This window comes from Schistocerca piceifrons, chromosome 8 (genome assembly GCF_021461385.2).
Source record: "Schistocerca piceifrons isolate TAMUIC-IGC-003096 chromosome 8, iqSchPice1.1, whole genome shotgun sequence".
Lineage (NCBI taxonomy): Eukaryota > Metazoa > Arthropoda > Insecta > Orthoptera > Acrididae > Schistocerca > Schistocerca piceifrons.
The window spans coordinates 424503050-424528538 of NC_060145.1; the positions used below are offsets into that span (position 1 = coordinate 424503050).

General features: G+C 41.8%; 1 protein-coding gene across 1 annotated transcript in view; it reads right to left on the minus strand.

Annotated features, from left to right (window-relative positions):
* Nucleotides 1-21680: 21680 nt before the first annotated feature.
* Nucleotides 21681-25489, minus strand: part of LOC124711591 (gonadal protein gdl) — a 45307-nt gene continuing 41498 nt past the window's right edge. Inside the window, exon 4 of the mRNA XM_047241743.1 lies at nt 21681-23002. Within this exon, the coding sequence (XP_047097699.1) occupies nt 22865-23002 (138 nt within the window). The 3' untranslated portion in view covers nt 21681-22864. The remainder of the gene's footprint in view (nt 23003-25489) is intronic.

Here is a 25489-nt window from a genome sequence, read left to right on the forward strand (position 1 = left end):
ACAAATGCTTAAAAGCATTTTGCACAGCAATTCATTACCTTGTCATTCTATAGTGTCACATAAATAAAATACAAAATGAAATGTACTTATGTCCAAGTTTGCAGGCTCTTCTCTGCTGGGTGTATGGGGTACTATTTATATAAAAGCTAAAGATATTTTTTTCAGTAAAATGCTTGTTAATATGAGTATGAATATTTTCAGGAAAAATTAGCATCATGATAATCAAAAACATGCAACAAGACACACATATCATGAGGATTATCTTCTACGTGTATATGAGAGTATCGTGTAAGTTTCTGGTGCCACGAAATATGGTCTCACCACTGACAGCAAGCAACAATAAAGCGATTTAAATGTTTCATTAATGTTGCGGTTGGTTGCAGTTCTGTGGAGCGAATGCAGTAATATGGAGCAGTTGGCCTCCCAGAGCAACAACTGTCAACACAGTGTAATGTTCATGATGATTCTTGTCTTTCTCTTACAGTTGGTGGCCACTGCATCACTGATGCCTTGTGCAAAGTCATTACTACAAATGACTCATTTAGTACTCTGAATGCTAGTTGGACAGTTGAGGACTGGAAAATTGTATTATGAGTCACAGTTCATAATCCTGACAAGGATGGGAGTGCACACACTATGGTGACTACCTGGAAGTTGAGAATCCATTATTCACAGTGCCAGTGGCAGCTTTTACAGGTTGCAGCATTTTTAGAGGGACAAAAACTTGGATTTCTTTCACCAGTAAAGTATCAAACTACTGGATTCCAGCATCATCATTTCATAGCATCATTGGTGCATCTGGAAATGTTACATTGTTTACCAAACAGATAAAGCACGAATCAAAATTATGATAATGCACCTAGCCACAATACTCCTCCAGTATAGAAACTGAGTGCAGAACACAGCATAGTCTTTTTATAATTTTGGATGACCTCCAAAGTTAATTCCTACTGAGTATTTCTGAGACACTGCAGAACAGTACATTATCTCACTCTGCATCCAAATAACATCACCACTCCACAACCACTATACATATTGTGGTTAGGGGACAAGGTGCAATCGTATTATTCTACCCCCCCCCCCCCCCCCCCCCACTATTTCATTTGTGCTGCATGGGAAAAATGACTGTTGGTATCCTTCTGTGTAAGCTTTCCATGATTTGATATTCATTATATTACATTAGATCTATTCAGTTAGATGTAATAGATTTCTTTATTTGTCCGAGAATATATTATGCTCTCAGAATTTTCATGGCAAGTCTTTTGTTGATTCACAATATCTTTTCTGTATCACGTACCACTTGTAATGGCATTGCCCCATTTTGTCTACTATCATTGTGACATTAGGCATTGGGTATGCATCAGTGATTGTTCTCTGATTTAGAAATTTGTAATTGCAGCAGAACCTATAAGCATATTTCCCATCTGATGACTTTTTGGGAAAGATTACTATTAGGTTGGGGTTGTTTGGGGGAGGAGACCAGACAGCAAGGTCATCAATCTCATCGGATTAGGGTAGGATGTCGGCCGTGCCCTTTCAAAGGAACCATCCCGGCATTTGCCTGGAGCGATTTAGGGAAATCACGGGAAACCTAAATCAGGATGGCCGGAAGTGGGAATGAACCGTCGTCCTCCCGAATGCGAGTCCAGTGTGCACTATTAGGTCTGGCCAGGGGCTAGTACTTTCTTCTATGATTCTATCCCAAAGCTGTTGGACCGTGAGCTCCTCCAGTAGCAGTTGCAGATAGTGGGTTTCTTGTATACTGGCAGCTCGTTCCCAGTGGGGATTCTGTGTTGTACTGGAGGTGGAGATGGTAATGGTCCAGGGGGTTAAACAATCCTGCATAGTCTTCTAATAGCTTCTTTGTATGTACTCTCCCACATCCTTTCATCAGATGCGACACTTTTCCCCTTAGTGCAGTTAAATCAACAGATTGGCCCAGCTTTTGGTTTTCTGCATTGAAATGCCTTTGAAATTCATCCTATAAAACCACTCAGTTAGTCGTCAAGATTCCTTTTGATACCCTTGCCTCCTCTGAACCAAAATTATCTTTACTGACAGGTGCTACTTGGCTACTGTGTAGCTCTTGCATATATGACAAACTTTGTCATACAAAGCATTGTACCTGATCCAGTACCTCATGCTCTGGCAAGGCTCTAACATAGTCACCTGTTAACTGGCAGATCAGCACCTATGTTCATCCAGACCAGCATTCCTGTCACTTTCAGTATCGTTTCCACGAGTTCAGTCTAAGAGACCATGTACAGTTGTACACAGTTTAACTGGCTAACTCAATGTCTCACATGTTCCTTTAACCTTAAAATTGAAATGGAACAATGTCCCATTCAGTTCTACCATGCGTTGCTGCAGGTGAACATTAATGTGATGTGTACTCGAGACGTCTAGATCCAGAATGAGGTCATAGCTAAGGTCCATGGGAGGCAGAACTTCCATACCCATTCAGAAGTTTCTTCCTCCCACTCAGAAAGCCAACAACATGGAGTCGAGACAATTCATATTTTTACCACCCACAACACACAACCTACAGCATGGTGGGTATAAATTCACTGCACTCAATATAATCTGGCTAGCCATGGATACCTGTGATTTAGTATCCAACAACAACTTACACAATCTTCCCACGATATAACCAAGTGAACTAATGTCTGCCACCGATTTTGCACCCGGGCATCCCATAGTCAAACTTTCTGGGAACATCGCACAGCGGTCACACTGCCCCCGTTCCATTTAACGCAGGGGCATGAATGTTATATTGATTCCACCATCTATGCACCTGTGGGCATTTTCGAACAGAGTGCCCCATTTGCTTGCACCTGTGAGGTGTTTTCGTACAGAGATGTGGTCTGGAGCACCAGACCTATAACACACTCTGCATTAAACCCTGCCCACTTTTCCCTTGGTCTAGTTACACAATCAATTTCAGTTGCCACTGCCTTGTCCATGGTTCTTGGAAATTCCATGAGCACTTTCCATCATATTTCGGATTGCAGACCTGACAAAAACACATCAAGTGCCCTTTGTTCTGTCTCCTGCAAAATGGCTTTATTGGTACAATCATCATTTGTTAGTTCATACACATTAACATTGATTTGCCTGATGCGGTGCATAAAACCTTCTATCAATTCTCCCTGTTTCTACGTTACACCATTAAGTTGTTCACTATCAAACAGCGACGTATTTTTCTTCCTGTAACAATCCACTAGTCCATTCTGAAAGCTGTCAGAGGCCTGAGCTTTTTGCAATTTCTCATTGCACATCACATAAGTCATGGTATCTCCTACAAATTTAAATGAGCTACATTTAACAGCTGTTCATCACCCCAGTTCCCTAATTTTGAGACAATTTCCAAACTACCCATAAATACAAAATTATCTTTCCCAGATTTACTGAAAATGGTGTCACAAATGAAGCCATACCAGCATCAAGGATAGGCAAAGACACACCCGAAGATGACCATTCCCTTCTTTCACCCTTCAAACAATTCACTTTTCTGTACAAAACTACATTGTCATCTCTAAATTTAGCTAACTGATTCACAAGATTCTGAATTGCCTCCTGGGTTGTTGTTTACTCAGGGACAGCCATTGTGCTCAGAAGTACCACCACAATTATATAGTATAGCAAAAATAGAAAGGAAAACACAAGCACAGCGAGACAGGTCCAAATCAAGACACTTGTTGCCAGCATTTACTTGAAAACTTGTGGCAATGACCACCACTGCTGTTGCACCTCCTTCTCTTCAGGGCTTAATTGGATGATCATTTCCAGCTCCATCAGGTATCCTGACAGAAATACTGTTTCAAGCAACCATTCCTCAACTGTGTCTTGAGCCAAGAGGTGGGTGGGGAGGTATGTCCCATACCTATGCTAACTGGCAACTGAATAAAGCAGAAAAAACTATTTACCTATGGAAAAGGAAATTCTGGCGTTAATTGGTATCACATATTTTTGTGGGAGGCAGATCATGCTGCACTAAAATGGCTTCTATAATTGGTGTCACGAACAATGGTGGTCAAGTTTATGCTTGTTTTGTGCACCTAGGTCACATATTCTCAGACAGCCAATGAGCATTCAGTAGTGTTTTGAGCACTCTACTTTGAATGCCATAGCTAACATGAGCATTAAATGTAATCGTAGCAAGTTGTTTAGTGAATTTTGATTGCATTTGTTGCAAATTGTCATCGCTGATTGTGGGGGTAAGTGATTCATTCTGCATAAGCAAGTGAGAGACGCTTTCTTCAAGCAGAAAACACACACATGCATGTACCACAACTGTCGCTTACAATCATAAACAATGCAACCTGTCCATGACTCGACATGAGCGAACTGCCTTCGTTCGTGAATTGGACTATAGTATTAAAGAATCCAACCAACAGGCTAACCTGCTGGGCCTTAAGGCTTAGCGAATTTTATTTTGAGGTAGTGCATCGTCGAGGGAAGTCCCATGGTAACACTGATGGATTAAGCCCAAAGAACATGCTGTAGAACCCAACAGAAGAGTGGTGCAGACCTCAGGCCATTGACCCTGATTGTCAGTGCTACGCAAAACAAATGCATTTCAGCCTTAATGACAGAGTACTTTACATGCAAATATGATGTGGATGCCATATTACTGTGCCCAGCCTGCTTACGGGATGAAGCGTTGAAGTAAGCCTATGATTCCAGCTGGGCACAGAGGATGACAAGCCATGGACTGCTGCAGTGCAGAAAATTTCTAGTGGCTATGGAGGAAACAATATGTTGAGCACAACTTAAGAACTACATCTCTTGCACTCAAGGAGCCAAGATGAGTCATCAGCAAATACCACTGCAAAGACTGCTTGAGGCAGAGAAACCTTTGCAATTAGCCCAATGTCCTTGACTCTTCCTCATAAACACCAGCGAGAGAGGTATGTACTAACGCACTAACAATAATTGATCATTGTTTTGTGTTACTTGGCCATGTACACAATACCAAACCAACAAGGAGACACAGTGGCTCATGCTTTCGTTAAGCATTGGCTATTGAAATTCGACACACCAGAAGCAATAATAACAGACCCTCTGTCATGGTTCATGTCAATGATTCATGTCTGAATTGTTTAAGCAGCTATGTTGGCTATAGCATGTTATGAAGTTACGAACTAGCACCCTTCGTCTACAAGTGAATGGTAGGACAGAGAGATTGCATATGACACTGAGCAAAATGCTAAGTTATTATGTGAACAGTAGCCATGACAACTGGGGCACCCTATTACAATACGTCATTAATGCTCATAATTAAAAAACCCATGAAAAAAGGGTCTTTCACCCCACAAGGTTGTTTTTGCTAGAAAAGTGCGCTCACCTTTTGAATTACATCAACCTTCCCCCAAGAGAGGATGTATCCTCTGCTCGGGACTTAACTAAAAGCTAAAAAGGATATGATGTAAGGTGAAAGAAATTAACGCAAAGGCTCTAGGAAGATGGAAAAACACAAAGCAAAATTACCCAAGTATCATATCTGTCTGTAGGTTACATTATCTAATCCTCATGTTCCAGAGGAGAACACAAGGAAGTTCATTCTGTGGTACCAAGGACTCTATCAGATAGTCGATATGACATCCCTAGTTAATGATAAACTACAACACCCCATCTGAACCATGGTTGTCCATATGAGTATAATCCACCTATTTCTAGGTGAACCAGAAGCACTCCTTCCAAAGGGAGAAGGGAATTGGGTAAAGAAAGCAGAAGAAAGAAAGGTGGAAATAAGACTGTGATGTGGGACAGTACCTGAAATTGTTCCAAAATATCCACACATTAAGACCACAAGGTGGTCTCATGAGTTGAATGTTTGTAATTAATTATTAGTTATCAGACTTGCTACAAGTTTCCCTAAGTGAGAGTCCCTGATATTTCCCTGAGTTCCAGACAAGTTTAGCATTTTTTCCTGACAAATTTTGAGATCTCAAGGGTGAGAAAAGATGTAAGATGGCGAAAAAAACCTAAGGACTTGCATATTTCTAATTGTGCATAGGTTTGAATGAACAGCAAGTTGTCTCCTTTACAGGATTTACGATCTGAAGGGTAAGTAAACAGGCCAGTTTTGTAAATTAAAGCCATTTTTAGATTAAGAATTTCTCTTTTCACTGATGAGTTAACTCTAGCTTCAAATCAACAGCAATCTCATAATTGCTGAACTAAATAAAAAAAAATTGAGACAAAAACATTTTATTCACGAACTTTTCTTCTGTTAGCTTACTTTTGTAGTTGCTTTACCAATTTCTGAATACGCAGATGGTGAACATTACATTGTAAAACATTCAGGTAAAATATCAGTCCTCTTCAAATACAGAACAAATATTGACACACATCTGTATGTCAATGATGTATCCTTAAAAACGCAAAATTAATCAAATCAAAGAAGTAAAGTGTGTACAGAAAATTTTACTTCGCTAAAACTGTTTTTCATCTAATAGCTATGACAGAGACATATTATGAAATCATAATTTAACAAACTTTTATGGTAGAACCCAATATTTAATTACAATTTATCACCCCAAAATTTCATACATCATGTCAAATACTTTGATTTTAAGGTGTTTGTATTAAGACCATGTGATAACTTCCATCAGTGCTTTTAAGGATAAAATCTATTTTCCATGGACTCAAACCTTTTAAAGATATGTGATGGCATCAAATCATCATAGAAATTGTTTGAATCACTTGCAAGAATTTAATATGAACAGAAAAATTTTCATCAAATTAAAATTGATGAACAAATCTGAAGTCTGTCAAAACTGCTCTTATAACTAAAACACTCACAATATTATGATTAAATGATCACTAAACAGAAGTTTTGCCTTTTCATTATGGGTTACAATATGTGAAAATTCCATAATTTTCAACAAACTGGATGACACTTTTAGCCCTTTCATGTAAAACTCGAACAAGTTTTAAGCTGTGAGAAAATACACTACATGTATAAAACGAGCAATCAAAGGATTCAGGCATTACGTTCAGTATTAAATGATAGTGTGTGTATTTTTACATTGCTGCAGTCCCAATAATTACCAGCAGTCCCAATAATTACTATCTGGGAATGGAACAACTATATGCAAGAGCTAAAGTAATATAAAAAGACCAACATCCTTTTTAAACAAAGGTTATCACAATTTTATTAGGTGCAGGCATAGGAAATTAAAAGTTTGAACTTGAGTTAACTTTCAGCAAGTACTGAATGTTTACCTGCCCAACATCTGAAAAGTTGTTAAGGAAGAAAACAAGAATTTTTAACAACTGTTCAAATCGTAACTATAGTACACATCCTTGTAACACACTGCTGTAAATGGCTATTCAGCTGTGCATTAACAATATTGATTTACATGATTAATGGAAAATCTCATATAAAGATGTGAAACAAATACTAACAAAGAGATAGAGGGGCTGGCCAGTACTTACCTCAGCTCAGTACAGCCGATAGATACACATAAAACAGAACCGAAAATTTACGTTCCTAGCTTTCGGGACAAATGTTCCTTAATCGGGAAGGAGAGAGGGGAAAGAAAGGGAAGAAGGGAAAGGAGATTCAGTTACTCACAACCCAGGTTATGAAGCAACAGGGAAAGGAAAATAGGGAGGGTAGCAAGGATGGAGGCATGGTTGTCAGAGGGAAGCCAAAGATATTCTACTGTAAGTACTGTGCCAGCTTCAAACCAAAGACGATGCATACAGAAGTGAAGAGGTATATAGTGTAAAGATAAACACAACTATGTAGGATGAAAAGATGCGTGAATGGCTAAAGAGGAAAGGGAAAGAGGAGAAGACTGAAGAGTAAATGGGAGTGAGGTTGTTTAACGTAGGTTCAGTCCAGGGGGATGGCGGGATGAAAGGATGTGTTGGAGTGCAAGTTCCCATCTCCGCAGTTCAGAGGGACTGGTGTTGGGTGGGAGGAGCCAAATGGCACATATGGTGTAGCAGGTTCCTAGGTCCCTAGAATTATGCTGGAGGGCATGCTCCGCTACTGGTTATTGGGCATCTCCTAGGCGGACAGTTCGCCTGTGTCCGTTCATGCGCTCAGCCAGTTTAGTTGTTGTCATGTCGATGTAAAAGGCTGTGCAATGCAGGCATGTCAGTTGATAAATAACATGTGTAGTTTCACACGTGGCCCTGCCTTGAATTGTGCATGTTTTACCAGTAGCGGGGCTGGAGTAGGTGGTTGTGGGGGGATGCATGGGGCAGGTTTTGCAGCGGGGTCGGTTACAGGGGTAGGAACCGCTGGATAGAGAAGGTAGTCTGGGAATATTGTAGGGTTTAACAAGGATGTTACGGAGGTTAGGGGGGCGACGAAAGGCAACTCTGGGTGGTGTGGGGAGAATTTTGTCAACGGATGATCTCATTTCAGGGGTTGAGTTGAGAAAGTCATATCCCTGGCGGAGTAATTTGTTGATGTTTTCGAGGTCAGGATAATATTGGGTGAAAAGGGGGATGCTTCTGTGTGGTCTGGGGGTAGGAACATTGTTGTTGGATGGGGAGGAATGTATTGCTCGGGAAATCTGTTTGTGGACAAGGTCTGCAGGATAGTTGCGGGAGAGGAAAGCACTGGTCAGGTTATTGGTGTAATTGTTGAGGGATTCGTCACTGGAGCAGATACGTTTGCCACGAATACCTAGGCTGTAGGGAAGGGAGTGTTTGATGTTGAAAGGATGGCAGCTATGAAAGTGAAGGTACTGTTGTTTGTTTGTGGGTTTGATATGGACAGAGGTGTGGATGTGAGCTTCAACAAGATGAAGGTCAACATCCACAACATCCAGGTAGGTGGCTTGGGTTTTGGAGAAGGACCAGGTGATATTCAGATTCGGAAAGGAGTTTAGGTTATGGAGGAAATTAAGGAGTGTTTCTTCACCATGAGTCCAGATCACAAAGATGTCATCTATAAACCTATACCAGGCTAGGGGAAGCAGCTGTTGGGTCTTCAGGAAAGCCTCCTCCATGCGGCCCATGAAGAGGTTGGCATAGGACGGACTCATCCTGGTTCCCATGGCCGTTCCCCTGATTTGTTTGTAGGTCTGGCCTTCAAAAGTGAAGTAATTATGGGTGAGGATGAAGTTGGTAAGTGTGATAAGGAGCGAGGTTTTCGGAAGATATTCAGGTGGGCGTTGGGAGAGGTAGTGCTCAAGGGCAGAGAGACCATGGATATGTGGGATGTTTGTGTAAAGAGATGTAGCATCTATGGTGACAAGAAAGGTTTCAGGTGTGAGAGGAGTGGGAATGGATTTGAGGCGTTCTAGGAAGTGGTTTGTGTCTTTGATGTAGGATGGGAGTCTGCGGGTGATAGGTTGGAGGTGCTGGTCTACCAGAGCTGAGATACGTTCGGTTGGGGCTTTGAAGCCTGCTACAATGTGACGGCCAGGATGGTTCTCTTTGTGGATTTTGGGTAATAGGTAGAAGGTAGGGGTACGTGGCTCAGGTGGAGTGAGTAAGTCTATGGAAGCCGTTGTGAGGCCTTGTGAGGGACCTTGGATTTTTAGGATTTTTTGCAGCTCAGTCTGGATGGAGGGAATGGGATCCTGGGTAACAGCTTTGTAGGTTGAGGTGTCGGAGAGTTGACGCAGTCCTTCTGCCACATACTCCACACGGTCAAGTACGACAGTTGTGGAGCCTTTATCCGCCGGGAGGATGACAATAGAGTGGTCTATTTTCAGCTCCTTAATGGCACGGGATTCAGCTGGGGTGATGTTGGGGGTTGTCGGGATGTTCTGCAAGAAGGACTGGGAGGCAACACTGGATGCGAGGAATTCCTGAAATGTCTGCAAGGGATGGTTTTGGGGGAGGGGAGGAGGATCCCTTTGAGAAGGCAATCGGAACTGTTCTAGACAGGGTTCAACACTGGGTCTAGTATTTGGGGGGCTGTGTTTGGGTAGTGAAGTGATATTTCCAGTTGAGGTTCCGGGTGAATGAGAGGAGATCTTTAACCAGGGCAGTGTGGTTGAATTTAGGCGTGGCGGTAAAAGTTAAGCCTTTTGATAGAACAGATGTCTCTGGAGGAGAGAGCGATCTGGATGAGAGGTTTAGGACTGAATTGGGACTGGTGATATGTGGCATTTGACTGTGGTTATAGTTGAGATTTGGTCTGTGTGGGGTATGTGCTGGGATGGGGAGATTGAGTAGGGTGGCTAGGCTAGGTTTGTTGGCTATGAGGGGGGTTTGTTGAAGGTTCTGTTGTGGTTGGTGTTTGTGAGGGATAGGGAGAGGGACCCCACTTCTTAGGTGTTGCACTAGCACTGTGGATAGTTTTTTCCGTTGGTGTGTGGCATGGAACTCAAGTTTGCAGCTGGCTCCTAGGATGATGTTCCTGAGTGTGTTCTCCAAGCAAGGGTTTGAGAGGTGGAGGACTTTGAAGAAAGATAGGAGCTGTTGGGATTGGTGGTTACATGTAGCGTAGAGATTCAGGACAAGGTGGGTAAGGGCTAAGGATTGAAGGTTCTGGAAGTCCAGGAGAGACTGGTGGAAGGAGGAATTGCACCCGGAGATGGGAACTTTTAAGGTAAGCCCTTTAGGGGTAATTCCAAAGGTTAAGCAGGACCGGAGGAAAAGTATGTGTGATTGCAGTTTGGCTACGGTGAATGCATGTTTCCGGAATGAATGTAAATAATGTGGTATAGGATTAGGGTACATAGTGGGTACTGGTGGGTAGGTAAATTAAATAACTAAAGTTGAAATAGTAATCATAAGAAGGAATAAAATGCGGAGGGAAGGAAGATAAAAGAAAGAAATTGTGTTGGTAATGTTCAATACCAAAGGAAGACCACTAAATAAGAAAAATACGGAAGAAGTTGGCCAGACCAAGCAAGTATGTCCAGATCAGGGGAAAAGAACGCACACTGCTCAAAAATAGAGATAGCGAGTGGCGAAAAAAACGATCGCGCGTGCCGCAAAAGAGATTGCGCGTGCCGCAAAAAGTTCGCGAGTGGCGCAGAAATGTCCCAAAAAAAATAAGAAAAATACGGAAGAAATTGGCCAGACCAAGCAAGTATGTCCAGATCAGGGGAAAAGAACACACATTGCTCAAAAATAGAGATAGCGAGTGGCGAAAAAAACGATCGCGCGTGCCGCAAGAGAGATTGCGCGTGCCGCAAAAAGTTCGCGAGTGGCGCAGAAATGTCCCAAAAAAAATTTCTTGTGGCAGTGAAAGATAGCCAATGGCACAAAAATATCGCCAGCAACAAGAAATCGACGGAAATGGATGATACTGGTAGGTGTAGAAGAGATTGTTGGCAGTGATTGTTGGCTGGAAAACAGCGAATAACGAACGTTACAACTATGGAATGTTGAATAAATAAATCAATAATAAATCAATAATTATTCCTTCTTATGATTACCATTTTAACTTTAGTTATTTAATTTCCCTACCCACCAGTACCCACTATGTACCCTAATCCTATACCACATTATTTACATTCATTCCGGAAACATGCATTCACCGTAGCCAAACTGCAATCACACATACTTTTCCTCCGGTCCTGCTTAACCTTTGGAATTACCCCTAAAGGGCTTACCTTAAAAGTTCCCATCTCCGGGTGCAATTCCTCCTTCCACCAGTCTCTCCTGGACTTCCAGAACCTTCAATCCTTAGCCCTTACCCACCTTGTCCTGAATCTCTACGCTACATGTAACCACCACTCCCAACAGCTCCTATCTCTCTTCAAAGTCCTCCACCTCTCAAACCCTTGCTTGGAGAACACACTCAGGAACATCATCCTAGAAGCCAGCTGCAAACTTGAGTTCCATGCCACACACCAACGGAAAAAACTATCCACAGTGCTAGTGCAACACCTAAGAAGTGGGGTCCCTCTCCCTATCCCTCACAAACACCAACCACAACAGAACCTTCAACAAACCCCCCTCATAGCCAACAAACCTAGCCTAGCCACGCTACTCAATCTCCCCATCCCAGCACATACCCCACACAGACCAAATCTCAACTATAACCACAGTCAAATGCCACATATCACCAGTCCCAATTCAGTCCTAAACCTCTCATCCAGATCGCTCTCTCCTCCAGAGACATCTGTTCTATCAAAAGGCTTAACCTTTAGCCCCACGCCTAAATTCAACCACACTGCCCTGGTTAAAGATCTCCTCTCATTCACCCGGAACCTCAACTGGAAATATCACTTCACTACCCAAACACAGCCCCCCAAATACTAGACCCAGTGTTGAACCCTGTCTAGAACAGTTCCGACTGCCTTCCCAAAGGGATCCTCCTCCCCTCCCCCAAAACCATCCCTTGCAGACATTTCAGGAATTCCTCACATCCAGTGTTGCCTCCCAGTCCTTCTTGAAGAACATCCAGACAACCCCCAACATCACCCCAGCTGAATCCCGTGCCATTAAGGAGCTGAAAATAGACCACTCTATTGTCATCCTCCCGGCGGATAAAGGCTCCACAACTGTCGTACTTGACCGTGTGGAGTATGTGGCAGAAGGACTGCGTCAACTCTCCGACACCTCAACCTACAAAGCTGTTACCCAGGATCCCATTCCCTCCATCCAGACTGAGCTGCAAAAAATCCTAAAAATCCAAGGTCCCTCACAACGGCTTCCATAGACTTACTCACTCCACCTGAGCCACGTACCCCTACCTTCTACCTATTACCCAAAATCCACAAAGAGAACCATCCTGGCCGTCACATTGTAGCAGGCTTCAAAGCCCCAACCGAACGTATCTCAGCTCTGGTAGACCAGCACCTCCAACCTATCACCCGCAGACTCCCATCCTACATCAAAGACACAAACCACTTCCTAGAACGCCTCAAATCCATTCCCACTCCTCTCACACCTGAAACCTTTCTTGTCACCATAGATGCTACATCTCTTTACACAAACATCCCACATATCCATGGTCTCTCTGCCCTTGAGCACTACCTCTCCCAACGCCCACCTGAAGATCTTCCGAAAACCCCGTCCCTTATCACACTTACCAACTTCATCCTCACCCATAATTACTTCACTTTTGAAGGCCAGACCTACAAACAAATCAGGGGAATGGCCATGGGAACCAGGATGAGTCCGTCCTATGCCAACCTCTTCATGGGCCGCATGGAGGAGGCTTTCCTGAAGACCCAACAGCTGCTTCCCCTAGCCTGGTATAGGTTTATAGATGACATCTTTGTGATCTGGACTCATGGTGAAGAAACACTCCATAATTTCCTCCATAACCTCAACTCCTTTTCGAATCTCAATTTCACCTGGTCCTTCTCCAAAACCCAAGCCACCTACCTGGATGTTGACCTTCATCTTGTTGAAGCTCACATCCACACCTCTGTCCATATCAAACCCACAAACAAACAACAGTACCTTCACTTTCATAGCTGCCATCCTTTCAACATCAAACGCTCCCTTCCCTACAGCCTAGGTATTCGTGGTAAAAGTATCTGCTCCAGTGACGAATCCCTCAACAATTACACCAATAACCTGACCAGTGCTTTCCTCTCCCGCAACTATCCTGCAGACCTTGTCCACAAACAGATTTCCCGAGCAATACATTCCTCCCCGTCCAACAACAATGTTCCTACCCCCAGACCACACAGAAGCATCCCCCTTTTCACCCAATATTATCCTGGCCTCGAAAACATCAACAAATTACTCCGCCAGGGATATGACTTTCTCAACTCAACCCCTGAAATGAGATCATCCGTTGACAAAATTCTCCCCACACCACCCAGAGTTGCCTTTCGTCGCCCCCCTAACCTCCGTAACATCCTTGTTAAACCCTACAATATTCCCAGACTATCTTCTCTATCCAGCGGTTCCTACCCCTGTAACCGACCCCGCTGCAAAACCTGCCCCATGCATCCCCCCACAACCACCTACTCCAGCCCCGCTACTGGTAAAACATGCACAATTCAAGGCAGGGCCACGTGTGAAACTACACATGTTATTTATCAACTGACATGCCTGCACTGCACAGCCTTTTACATCGGCATGACAACAACTAAACTGGCTGAGCGCATGAACGGACACAGGCGAACTGTCCGCCTAGGAGATGCCCAATAACCAGTAGCGGAGCATGCCCTCCAGCATAATTCTAGGGACCTAGGAACCTGCTACACCATATGTGCCATTTGGCTCCTCCCACCCAACACCAGTCCCTCTGAACTGCGGAGATGGGAACTTGCACTCCAACACATCCTTTCATCCCGCCATCCCCCTGGACTGAACCTACGTTAAACAACCTCACTCCCATTTACTCTTCAGTCTTCTCCTCTTTCCCTTTCCTCTTTAGCCATTCACGCATCTTTTCATCCTACATAGTTGTGTTTATCTTTACACTATATACCTCTTCACTTCTGTATGCATCGTCTTTGGTTTGAAGCTGGCACAGTACTTACAGTAGAATATCTTTGGCTTCCCTCTGACAACCATGCCTCCATCCTTGCTACCCTCCCTATTTTCCTTTCCCTGTTGCTTCATAACCTGGGTTGTGAGTAACTGAATCTCCTTTCCCTTCTTCCCTTTCTTTCCCCTCTCTCCTCCCCGATGAAGGAACATTTGTCCCGAAAGCTAGGAACGTAAATTTTCGGTTCTGTTTTATGTGTATCTATCGGCTGTACTGAGCTGAGGTAAGTACTGGCCAGCCCCTCTATCTCTTTGTTAGTATTTGTTTCACAATATTGATTTACTGCTGTCATATTTTTAAGTCTTGTCCCAAACCATATAAGTCAAATGATGGGGTGAGGATAATTATTGCAGCAGAGATGACATCAAAAACTATTCTTTAGAATACACCTTTCCTTCCACAGAGGATTATCAGTTGTCATGCACCCTCCTGACAAATTAGTAGTGTGTGTTGGGTTAGGATGCAAACCTACACTCTTACACAGACTGCAATTGAATTTGGAAAGTTAAGATAGGTACTGACAGACTGAAGCATGATATGGGTAACAATGCATGCCTGAAAAGGCTGTGAAGTAAGAGGTTCATCCACAAAATGGTTGTGATGCTTCTTCAAAACAGATGGAAATGGAGTAACAAATGTTTTCAGATACATGTCTTGGAATACTTTTTGGCATCTGTTTATGTCAAACATGTTGTAACTAATTTCTTAATGAATTTTCTTTTCTTTGTGTGCAAATTACATCTGGCACATAAGTTACCTGGTGATTATTTCTCTAAATTAGCATGGATTGTTATGGGCTGTCTGTTACAGTCAAGATTCTGGCACTAAATATTACAAGGGGTTTGGAAAAAATTGACACAAACCAGAGTGTATAAAATACGTATTCATATTCTGACAAGCCTGGCAAACTGAACATCAAAATCTAGACAGAGGTCTAATCAGTCACCTTTTTTTGTGAGGTTTCATGCTTTGGTAACACCATTGTACGATATAGTATTCATGAACTTTGCAGGCAAGTTAATACATCGGACCAGACAAACATAAAAGAAATATGTTGTATAATATAACATTAAAGTTTCAAAAAAAAAAAAAAGTAAAAAAACAACATTGGGGTACGTTTGGTGACTATTCTCTGCCAAATAATAATACTCTGTACTTCCTGATGTGAGCAAAAATAACATCAACTTCTTTTGTAACGACCTGTTTCTAGATGGAGAATACAAGCCAAATGGTATGTGTGTTAAGACCACTGATGTTATTTTATTTCAGTAAAACAAAACACATTTGGTGGCAAAAATATGGATTTCCTTGGAGTTGCAAGACAGTTTTGAAAAAAACCATCACTGACTTCAACAATAGCCTCAGAAAAAGTAAGCCTCTTGAAAGAAGTGTATAAGGCAGAGTAGAGTTGTGTAAACCAACACTGTAGGTGACCACCAATACAATATTGGTTCTACTATGTTCATTATTGTCAGTTATTACCCCCTGTGCTACGTCTTTTATTTTACAGGTACTGTGTGATTTTTCTTTTGAGAAATATGAGTACATGGCATACAAAAGTGCCAGCGACTGCCCCAATTTTCTTCTTCTTGTCATCCATACTTTCTAATATACAAACTACTTTCAAAGTGCCAAAATGTACTAGAATAAATAAAATGCAAAATGCCTATAAAAACACTGTAAAGTACAACATACTTGCAGTGAGACAGTCATAATTCCTGGAATCTGTCGCTCATGAACTCTGGCCTGCTGAGGAGCACAGCAATCCTGGGTCCATGGATATACCATGCACATCCGCTGCATTACACCACACACAGAGAGATCCGGTCTGCAGGCAGTTCAATGCAACTAGATCCAATGGGCAGGGCTTACATATTAGTGGAAAATGATGGTCTTCTGATCAGCATGCCCAATCCATTAGAGATACCCACAGAAATGGCCTGTGGCTTTGGCCCATCACAGAAATCCACTCATATGACCAGCTATTCACGAGTAACAGCCAGCATGTCGTTGAAATGAGACCACAGTGATCAATTCATGTAACAGGTAACTTGTGCGAATACTCTGAGAATCGAGAATAATGAGTCAGTGCAATGCTGAGCCAGACAAGTCACTGTTCGTCCCTCAAAGTGAAAACACATCATACCGGTATTAGGGGAATATACTCTGCTTCAATCCAAGAAGCTTGCAACTAAATGCCCCAGAGGTCATTACAAGTGAAACGGAATTTTTCCACAAGATAGGGTCTGTCACTCATCGCCACATCTATGACACTGCCTCTGCCAGGCAGCGAACCAATGACTGCAGCGTGAATGTCCATTCTAGGCACAGGGACGCCGCCTCGCTGCCACACTGCAGCCATCTGCCAGCATGCTGTGGTAGCCACGCCACAGCTACCACGCACAGGAAACACGTCAGAACAGCCATACTGGTGTGCTGAACCATGTCTGTTAGTGTTCATCAATAAAGTGTTCTGTCAACTGATTGACCACCACCTCCACCACCCACTCCATTGCCAACCTTCACCCTGAACCACTCGCCCACTCCTACTGTGCAGTAAATGCCTGTTGTATGCTGGAGACTTCCAAGCATTTTTGTGACACTCTCCCTCTGACTACACCAACCTGTGATGAAAGATGCTGCTCTTGCCTGAATTTCACAGTTTATTTCATTATTCCCACTTGGTAATAGGTCTTACCAGGGAAATAACCATAATATGGTGAACAGAAGCTACAAAATGTAGTAACTTTGAGACATTGTAATTCTTTTGTCAGTGGTTCATACCCCTCTGAACAGTTACTCTGCATAATTCTTAGTCAGTGACATGTGTAAACTGTGCATTATACAGGATTTCTACACTCCTGGAAACTGAAATAAGAACACCGTGAATTCATTGTCCCAGGAAGGGGAAACTTTATTGACACATTCCTGGGGTCAGATACACCACATGATCACACTGACAGAACCACAGGCACATAGACACAGGCAACAGAGCATGCACAATATCGGCACTAGTACAGTGTATATCCACCTTTCGCAGCAATGCAGACTGCTATTCTCCCATGGAGACAATCGTAGAGATGCTGGATGTAGTCCTGTGGAACGGCTTGCCATGCCATTTCCACCTGGCGCCTCAGTTGGACCAGCGTTCGTGCTGGACGTGCAGACCGCGTGAGACGACGCTTCATCCAGTCCCAAACATGCTCAATGGTGGACAGATCCGGAGATCTTGCTGGCCAGGGTAGTTGACTTACACCTTCTAGAGCACGTTGGGTGGCACAGGATACATGCGGACGTGCATTGTCCTGTTGGAACAGCAAGTTCCCTTGCCGGTCTAGGAATGGTAGAACGATGGGTTCGATGACGGTTTGGATGTACCGTGCACTATTCAGTGTCCCCTCGACGATCACCAGTGGTGTACGGCCAGTGTAGGAGATCGCTCCACACACCATGATGCCGGGTGTTGGCCCTGTGTGCCTCGGTCGTATGCAGTCCTGATTGTGGCGCTCACCTGCATGGCGCCAAACAAGCATACGACCATCATTGGCACCAAGGCAGAAGCGACTCTCATCGCTGAAGACGACACGTCTCCATTCGTCCCTCCATTCACGCCTGTCGCGACACCACTGGAGGCGGGCTGCACGATGTTGGGGCGTGAGCGAAAGACGGCCTAACGGTGTGCGGGACCGTAGCCCAGCTTCATGGAGACGGTTGCGAATGGTCCTCGCCGATACCCCAGGAGCAACAGTGTCCCTAATTTGCTGGGAAGTGGCGGTGCGGTCCCCTACGGCACTGCGTAGGATCCTACGGTCTTGGCGTGCATCCGTGCGTCGCTGCGGTCCGGTCCCAGGTTGACGGGCATGTGCACCTTCCGCCGACCACTGGCGACAACATCGATGTACTGTGGAGACCTCACGCCCCACGTGTTGAGCAATTCGGCGGTACATCCACCCGGCCTCCCGCATGCCCACTATACGCCCTCGCTCAAAGTCCATCAACTGCACATACGGTTCATGTCCACGCTGTCGCGGCATGCTACCAGTGTTAAAGACTGCGATGGAGCTCCGTACGCCACGGCGAACTGGCTGACACTGACGGCGGCGGTGCACAAATGCTGCGCAGCTAGCGCCATTCGACGGCCAACACCGCGGTTTCTGGTGTGTCCGCTGTGCCGTGCGTGTGATCATTGCTTGTACAGCCCTCTCGCAGTGTCCGGAGCAAGTATGGTGGGTCTGACACACCGGTGTCAATGTGTTCTTTTTTCCATTTCCAGGAGTGTATGGTAACACACTTCTGACTATTAAGATAGTATTTAAGATGACCTTAGTTTACAACACACTGAGTGATAATTGCTCCTCATATATTGTAACATACCAGTTATTTAACTTGTAAAAAGCTTTTGCATGCAAAACATATCCATGAAAATAGAATTTATATTTCATTTTAACTCCCCCCTGTTCCAAAGCTGGTATTAAATAACTATCTCTTATGTGCACCTTCTCTCTAAATCCTCTTCTTGTTGACTTCTATTAAGCCATTTTTCACAACCATACATGTTTCTTTCAATTTGCAACTCAAATGCCATAGAATGATTCCCTTCTTAGTACATGGCTTGTAGTGAATCATGAAAAAAAGACACACAATTCCAAATTTTTGTGAACAATGATTGGTACTTTAGCAGCCAGCAGAAAAGAAAAATGTGAAATTTGAAGAAAGTGAGAAAATGTCCAGAATGAACAGAAAGGTAGGAAACTCAATTTCACCCAATTTCACAGTAGTTTCTCAGATCTAACTGATCACTAGTGTAGACTGTATAATATTTTCAAAGTTTACATTAAATATGAAATTTTGGTATCTGAGAATTAAACTAATGTCACAGAGGTAGCTGTGTGAGAACTTTGTTGTTAACATTTTTTGATAAGTTTATGTCAATACTATCACTGCAATCTTAACATTATATTATTTCTGTAATTTATCAAGTTTCCGTTCTGTGCGAAAATAATTGTCCAAAGACACCTGCTGGCTTAAGGCACCCCTATGAGTGACTGCTTCTGACGGAAAAGGGGTGACATGTAAAAATAAAAATACAAGGAAGACATAAAACTAACATGAATTCTTTTCCTGTAGGTAGAGTGGGGGTAATAAATGTTCTCCTACTAGGTGTGTTTACCACACACAGTTCTGAATCAACTGAACAACCACTATAGATGGTGAAGTGTCCAGCTGAAGTACTTGTTTTTGTAAGTGCTACTTCTACTTCTGGAAGTCTTTGCAACTGCAGACATTACACAACAAAACACTAACATAAGTCATCTATTTCCTGTTAGCAGAATCAGTAACTCAAGCCATATGGATACAACATAAAAATGAAGCAGCAACTGACCCAGAGAGTGGCTGCATTGTCACAACCTCAAGATCACATACAATATGGTGATCTGGGACAGTATTCGTAATGTGGAAAATAACAGCCTGCTACATACTGCAAGTTTTTGAAAGAAACTGCCAAATACCTACAATAATTCATTTTTCTAACCATACATTTTCAACTTCTTTTATTATTCTTCCTGATTTTAAGTAATGCAGAAAAGCCACAAGTGTATGCTGGAAAAAAGGGGGAAAAAGACAACAAAAACAATGTCTAAAGATGCCAACTGAGCTAAGTTTGTGTTTCTAGAACTACCACAGCATACAAATAGCTCTCTAAAGGTTAAATATCAAACATTAATACAGAGCACAGCGGATGTTTCACTAAAAACTTGAATTCCTAAATTACTCCAATAGATAATATTCTGAAAAAGGTGCTACCTTCCAGCCTCTAAAGTCGATTCCCTTGCTGTTGATGGAGACCTACAGTTTAAAAAGACATCCAAACTGTGGAAGTCGCCTCTTTCTTTAGAGACAGACTGACAGAGAGAGAGAGAGAGAGAGAGAGAGAGAGAGAGAGAGACTACTATATGTAACAGTTTAAATGTGACACCCTTTGTTGTTCTTACACAAAACAGTTCAACAATGATGAATTTTTCATCGCACCATTAGGTAAAATAATTTATCCAGTTCAGGTATTGAACTAATAAAAATAAAATTGATTACCAGCATATATAACACCACATTCGTACCAAATAAAATGTCAAAATACTAAAAATATTTATGACAAAAAAATATATACACAACCAAATCATGAAAGTCAATACAGTTCTGTTGAATGATTCAGGTATGGTCTTTATTGAAATGGACTTTCTATGAAGTGTATCAAAGAATATGAATATAGCCAGAAACTTTTCATTAGATGTGTTCAGTCACTGATATCCAGTGGGTGTACCATAAATAGATCCACTGAAATTGGAATTTAACTTCCTCATTAGCCAAATAAACTTCGCTATGTTTGGTGTTAGAAACCAGTGGCAGTTTCCACAAAGTTACTATATATTTGCTTCCAAGATCATAATCAAATTTTAATCATTTTTAATGGAAAATATAAGACACACTTCACCATACTTTGCTCCTATTTACTCAAGTTCCGAAATGGCAATCTTTACGTGTAGCATGTACTAATTTATCTTGTTACAATTTCTCATGCAGAAGTAAATAATGTGAAATGTTTACATATCTGTCTTTGCACCCAGTATTATTTAATGGTTATCCTTCATTAACATAATAGCTATCGTAACCATGATCTTGTACGTGCCCCTTTGTGAAGTATAAAATACTGCCCTGATGAAGCTGTTAGAAACAATTCAATGTAGTTTAATGTACAAGACTGAACTGGTACAAACAGACGGAAAAAGACCCGAGAGAATTAGGGTCTCCAAATCTACACGACAGAAATGAAATAGGAAAAAATCATAAAAACACGGGATTTTGAGGAAGAAGAGAAAAAAACCAACCGACATTAGTGGTTTGCACAACAAAAACTAGCCCGTTCGTTGCGTATGAAGGAATACTGAATGAAAAGGAAGGCCAAAAAATGTTGATTACGCGTGGTCCTAAGTGATCCATCCATGAAGAAGAACTTCATGTGTTTGCTACAGCATACTGCATACTTCTCTGCCAAATTTCTGTGGATCAAACAAAAGTTTCAAGGCACATAAAAATTTCATTATAGTCCTGCTAACCTCCATAGGACCTATTTTTTAACCTATCGACTTGGCAAGTGCTGTATCATATCATCTGAATGTTTCATGTTCTTTCCTGCGAAATTTGTGCTGTGTATGTTTTTCATCATTGTTGGAGATGCTCTCAATTAGGTATTATAATAGGAAAAACATTTATCATCAATTATCAGTTATTTATTACAATATTTTTATCATACAAAAATAATATAAAATTTTGACAGACTTAAAACAGCTGTATTAGTATTTACATATCTTTCAATTTATGTCATCATCAACTGGCAGGTTGCTAAGGTGACAAAAACATAACATTAGTACCCTGTTTGATGACATTAAACAGAGTAGGCTTGAGTCTGTATATTCATACGCATACAAACACACAATAATAAATAAATATGTCAGAAACTAAATATAAGTCATCTAAAAATCACTGATTTACTATTCAGTAAAATATTTATTTAGCTTATGAACAAAATGCATTTCTTCAGGATAATTTAGTTACTCAACAGAGTTTTAGTGAAGTAATCTGAAATAATGTCTATGGTTTTGCTACCAATATGTTTCTTTTTTTCCACAAATGTTATATTACATCAATGTAGATAGACCATTGAAAATTTTAACATATTCTCTGTCAAAAGTTAAGGTATGAAAAATGTGTATTTATGTCTCCTCCCGTATTTCCATTGGTAACACAAAACAATGAAACAAGATGACAAGTACAATATGTTGATTTTGTAATTTGTACTATACATGTTTCTTATAAATACAAGCAAGTTCTCTACTCATGTACAAATGGTCCATCTTACTTCTATGGTTACATGACAAGTTGTAAAAGAACATGAACAACAATGTAACACTAATTGCTTATGCTCATTTAGAATTTTAAACCAAATAGTCATGATTTATATATATGTACGAAATTTGTTAAAAATAATATCCCAAATATTTATATTGCTATAGCACTTTAAAATGTCTACTTTTCCTTTAAATATTGGGTGATGTTCTTTACAATTGCATATGACACTGTTACATTCCAACACTAGTATGGATTTCTTAATGATTGTAGTTTATCTTATGAACAAGCAAAGAGCAACGGTAATGGCCCATTTTAATACAGTGAAAACTCCAAGCTTTTGGTTACTTGAAAATATAATCTCTCAAGTGAACCAAAACAAATTGGCTGCCTGAACAGCAAGTGATCATGCTTGTGCCACCTAACTGTAATCTATTGTCCAGTTTACTTAATACTTCACATTTACCATTCACGAGGATAGTCACAGGAACCGGAAAGATCCGATAGCTTCCACTGACCAATGGCATTCTGCAATGACACCACGAAGTGTAATCACAGCAGAAAGCCATGTTCATCTCGTCAGGTGGGTGTTTTCATCTTGCTGAGTCGTAAAATGAAGTCTAGTAGATGCATTTGCACTTTCACTTCAAGTGGATTGTTTGTAACATAAAAACCTGGAACTCCAGCCTTCTCCAGAACCACTTGTTGGTCTGAAACCTGACAAATTCAACATAAATGAGGAAGCATTCAACAATGGAAAATCAAGGATGGAATGTAACAATATTATGAAAAGGATAGTTGCTACCCACCATATAAGGGAGATGCCGAGTCCAGAAAATGACGTTTCTGCCAAAAAGACCTTTCTCGGAGATAGAAAACAAACACACACACACACACACACACACACACACACACACACACACACACACACACACACACACAGTCTCTAGCTGCTGAGGCCAGACTGTGAGCAGCAGCCTGTCTAGATCCTTCCCACCAACACAAGCTTTTATGAATTGTGCATGAGGAAACTCTTACTTCAATATATCCCACATTCTCTTAATTATCCTGGCCTCAACCTTCATTAGTTTTTGTCCTTACCCTCTAGCCCCTTACCTGTTGCCATTCCAGCACTACATAGTTCTCTATTCCACCAATGCACCCACAGTCTTTTGCCTCTCTCCTTTTCTGCTAACCCTCTTCGGCCCTCCATCTATACTCCTGACTGCACCTAGCTGTCCAAAACACTCTCCACCTCGTCCTTGTATGCTCCTGCTAAGTAGCACTTTACTGTCCTCCTTCTCCTCTATCCTGCTATCCCCACCCTCCATGCCCCAGCCTCCTCCTTGCTCCCATCATGCGCTGATGCTTGCAGTGTGGCCTTAGCAGCCAGTGACTGTAGTTGTTTGTGTGCGTGGGCGGGCTGCCACGTTTTCTATCTTTGATGAAGGCCTTATTACCCGATAGCTCATTTTCTGAGTCTTTTTGTTGTGCCTATCTGTGACTTAGCATCTCCACAACATGGTGAGTAGCAACTACTCTTTTCATAATATTGTAACAACATTAAGTTAAATATTCTATAACTACAATTATATAATCTCCATGTAGATTCTCATACAGATCCCCATTACCATTTATTTATTTATCTCTATTTCCTCTGATCCATAAACTTGAAAAATAGTGAGGCTCTATTGTTTTCTTTCTTTCTTTCTTTCTTTCTTCCTTCCTTCCTTCCTTCTCTGTCTGCCACTGTTTAATGGGCCGCATATAAAACTTAATGCCGGTATGGTTATTTTATTTTTTGCTTAGTTAACAAATAAAGTTGGGTGGAAAATCATCCCATTCATTCATTCATTCATTCATTTCATTGTTGCCCTTATGGACAGTGTTTGAACTCGAAAATCACATGATGACACAATTTTCACTTCTTTCCTTTCTTCCTCTTCTCTTCCCAAAATCTCTTCATCCTTTGGCTGTGCTCCTGTTTCCTTTGCTCTGTCCATAATGTTCCTGTCTTCTTTCTCTCCTTTACAATAAATTTTGCACTCCTAACTTTGTTTCTGAAGTATTTCCTGTCTTCTATCATTTGCCTGTTGATCCCTATCTGCCTTAAGTCTTCGTCTATTTCATGATACCAATTTGTTTTCTTGCTTGAGCTGTTTACTACATCAAAAATTTTCTTTGTAAGTCGGTTGTTGTCCATTCTCTGTATGTGCCCATAGAAAGTTAATCTGCATTTTCTGATCGCGTCTGTTAGTCTGTCAGTGTGCTGGTACAGCTCTTTGGTAGGTCGCTTCATCCATATGCCATTTCTGTGGATTGGTCCAAATATTTTTCTGAGAATTTTGCGTTCTATTTTTTCTGTGTCTATGATGCCTGATGCTCCAATTGTGGTTGTTTCTGACGCGTACAATGCTTCTGGTAATACAACTGTTTTGTAGTGCCTAAGTTTGGCCTGCCTCGATATGCTTTTCTTATTATAATGTGACCATGTGAGTTTGTATGCCTTCTGGAGTTTCTTCGTTCGTTCCATGTTAGCCGCCTTGTTTGATCCTCCCATTTGTATGTACTCCCCTAAATACTTAAATTTTTCGACTCTTTCTACGGATCCATATACAGTATGCATGGTGTGTACATTGTTGGTCTGTCGTTCCATATATTGTGTCTTCTCGTAAGATACCTGCAGACCTGTTTTGGCAGCTATTTCATGCAAGCATTCCAGTGCTTCCTTTGCCTCCTGTGTATTATTGCTGAGTATGGCTATATCATCTGCAAATGCCAGACATTTTATGGTTGTTTTGGTTTCACGTGTTCTTCCCAGCTGTATTCCTTTAACGTGTTCCTCCCACTGCTTGATAATTTTGTCTAACACCATGTTGAACAGGATTGGTGAGAGCCCGTCTCCTTGTCGGGCACCTGTGTGTATGTGGAAGGGTTCCGAAATTTCTCCCATGAACTTAATCTTGGAGGTAGTGTCTGTAAGCGTCTGTTGTATAAGTGCCCTGGTTTTTCTGTCGATACCATATTCTTCCAGCACGTCAAAGAGTGTGTGTCTGTCTATGGAATCATATGCTTTTTTAAAGTCCACAAAGGTAACTACAGTGTTTCTTGCCTGTCTGACTTTCAAAAGTGTTCTCAAGTTCCAGATCTGTTCGATGCATGATCTCCCTTTTCTGAAGCCTGCCTGGTATTCCCCAATTTGCA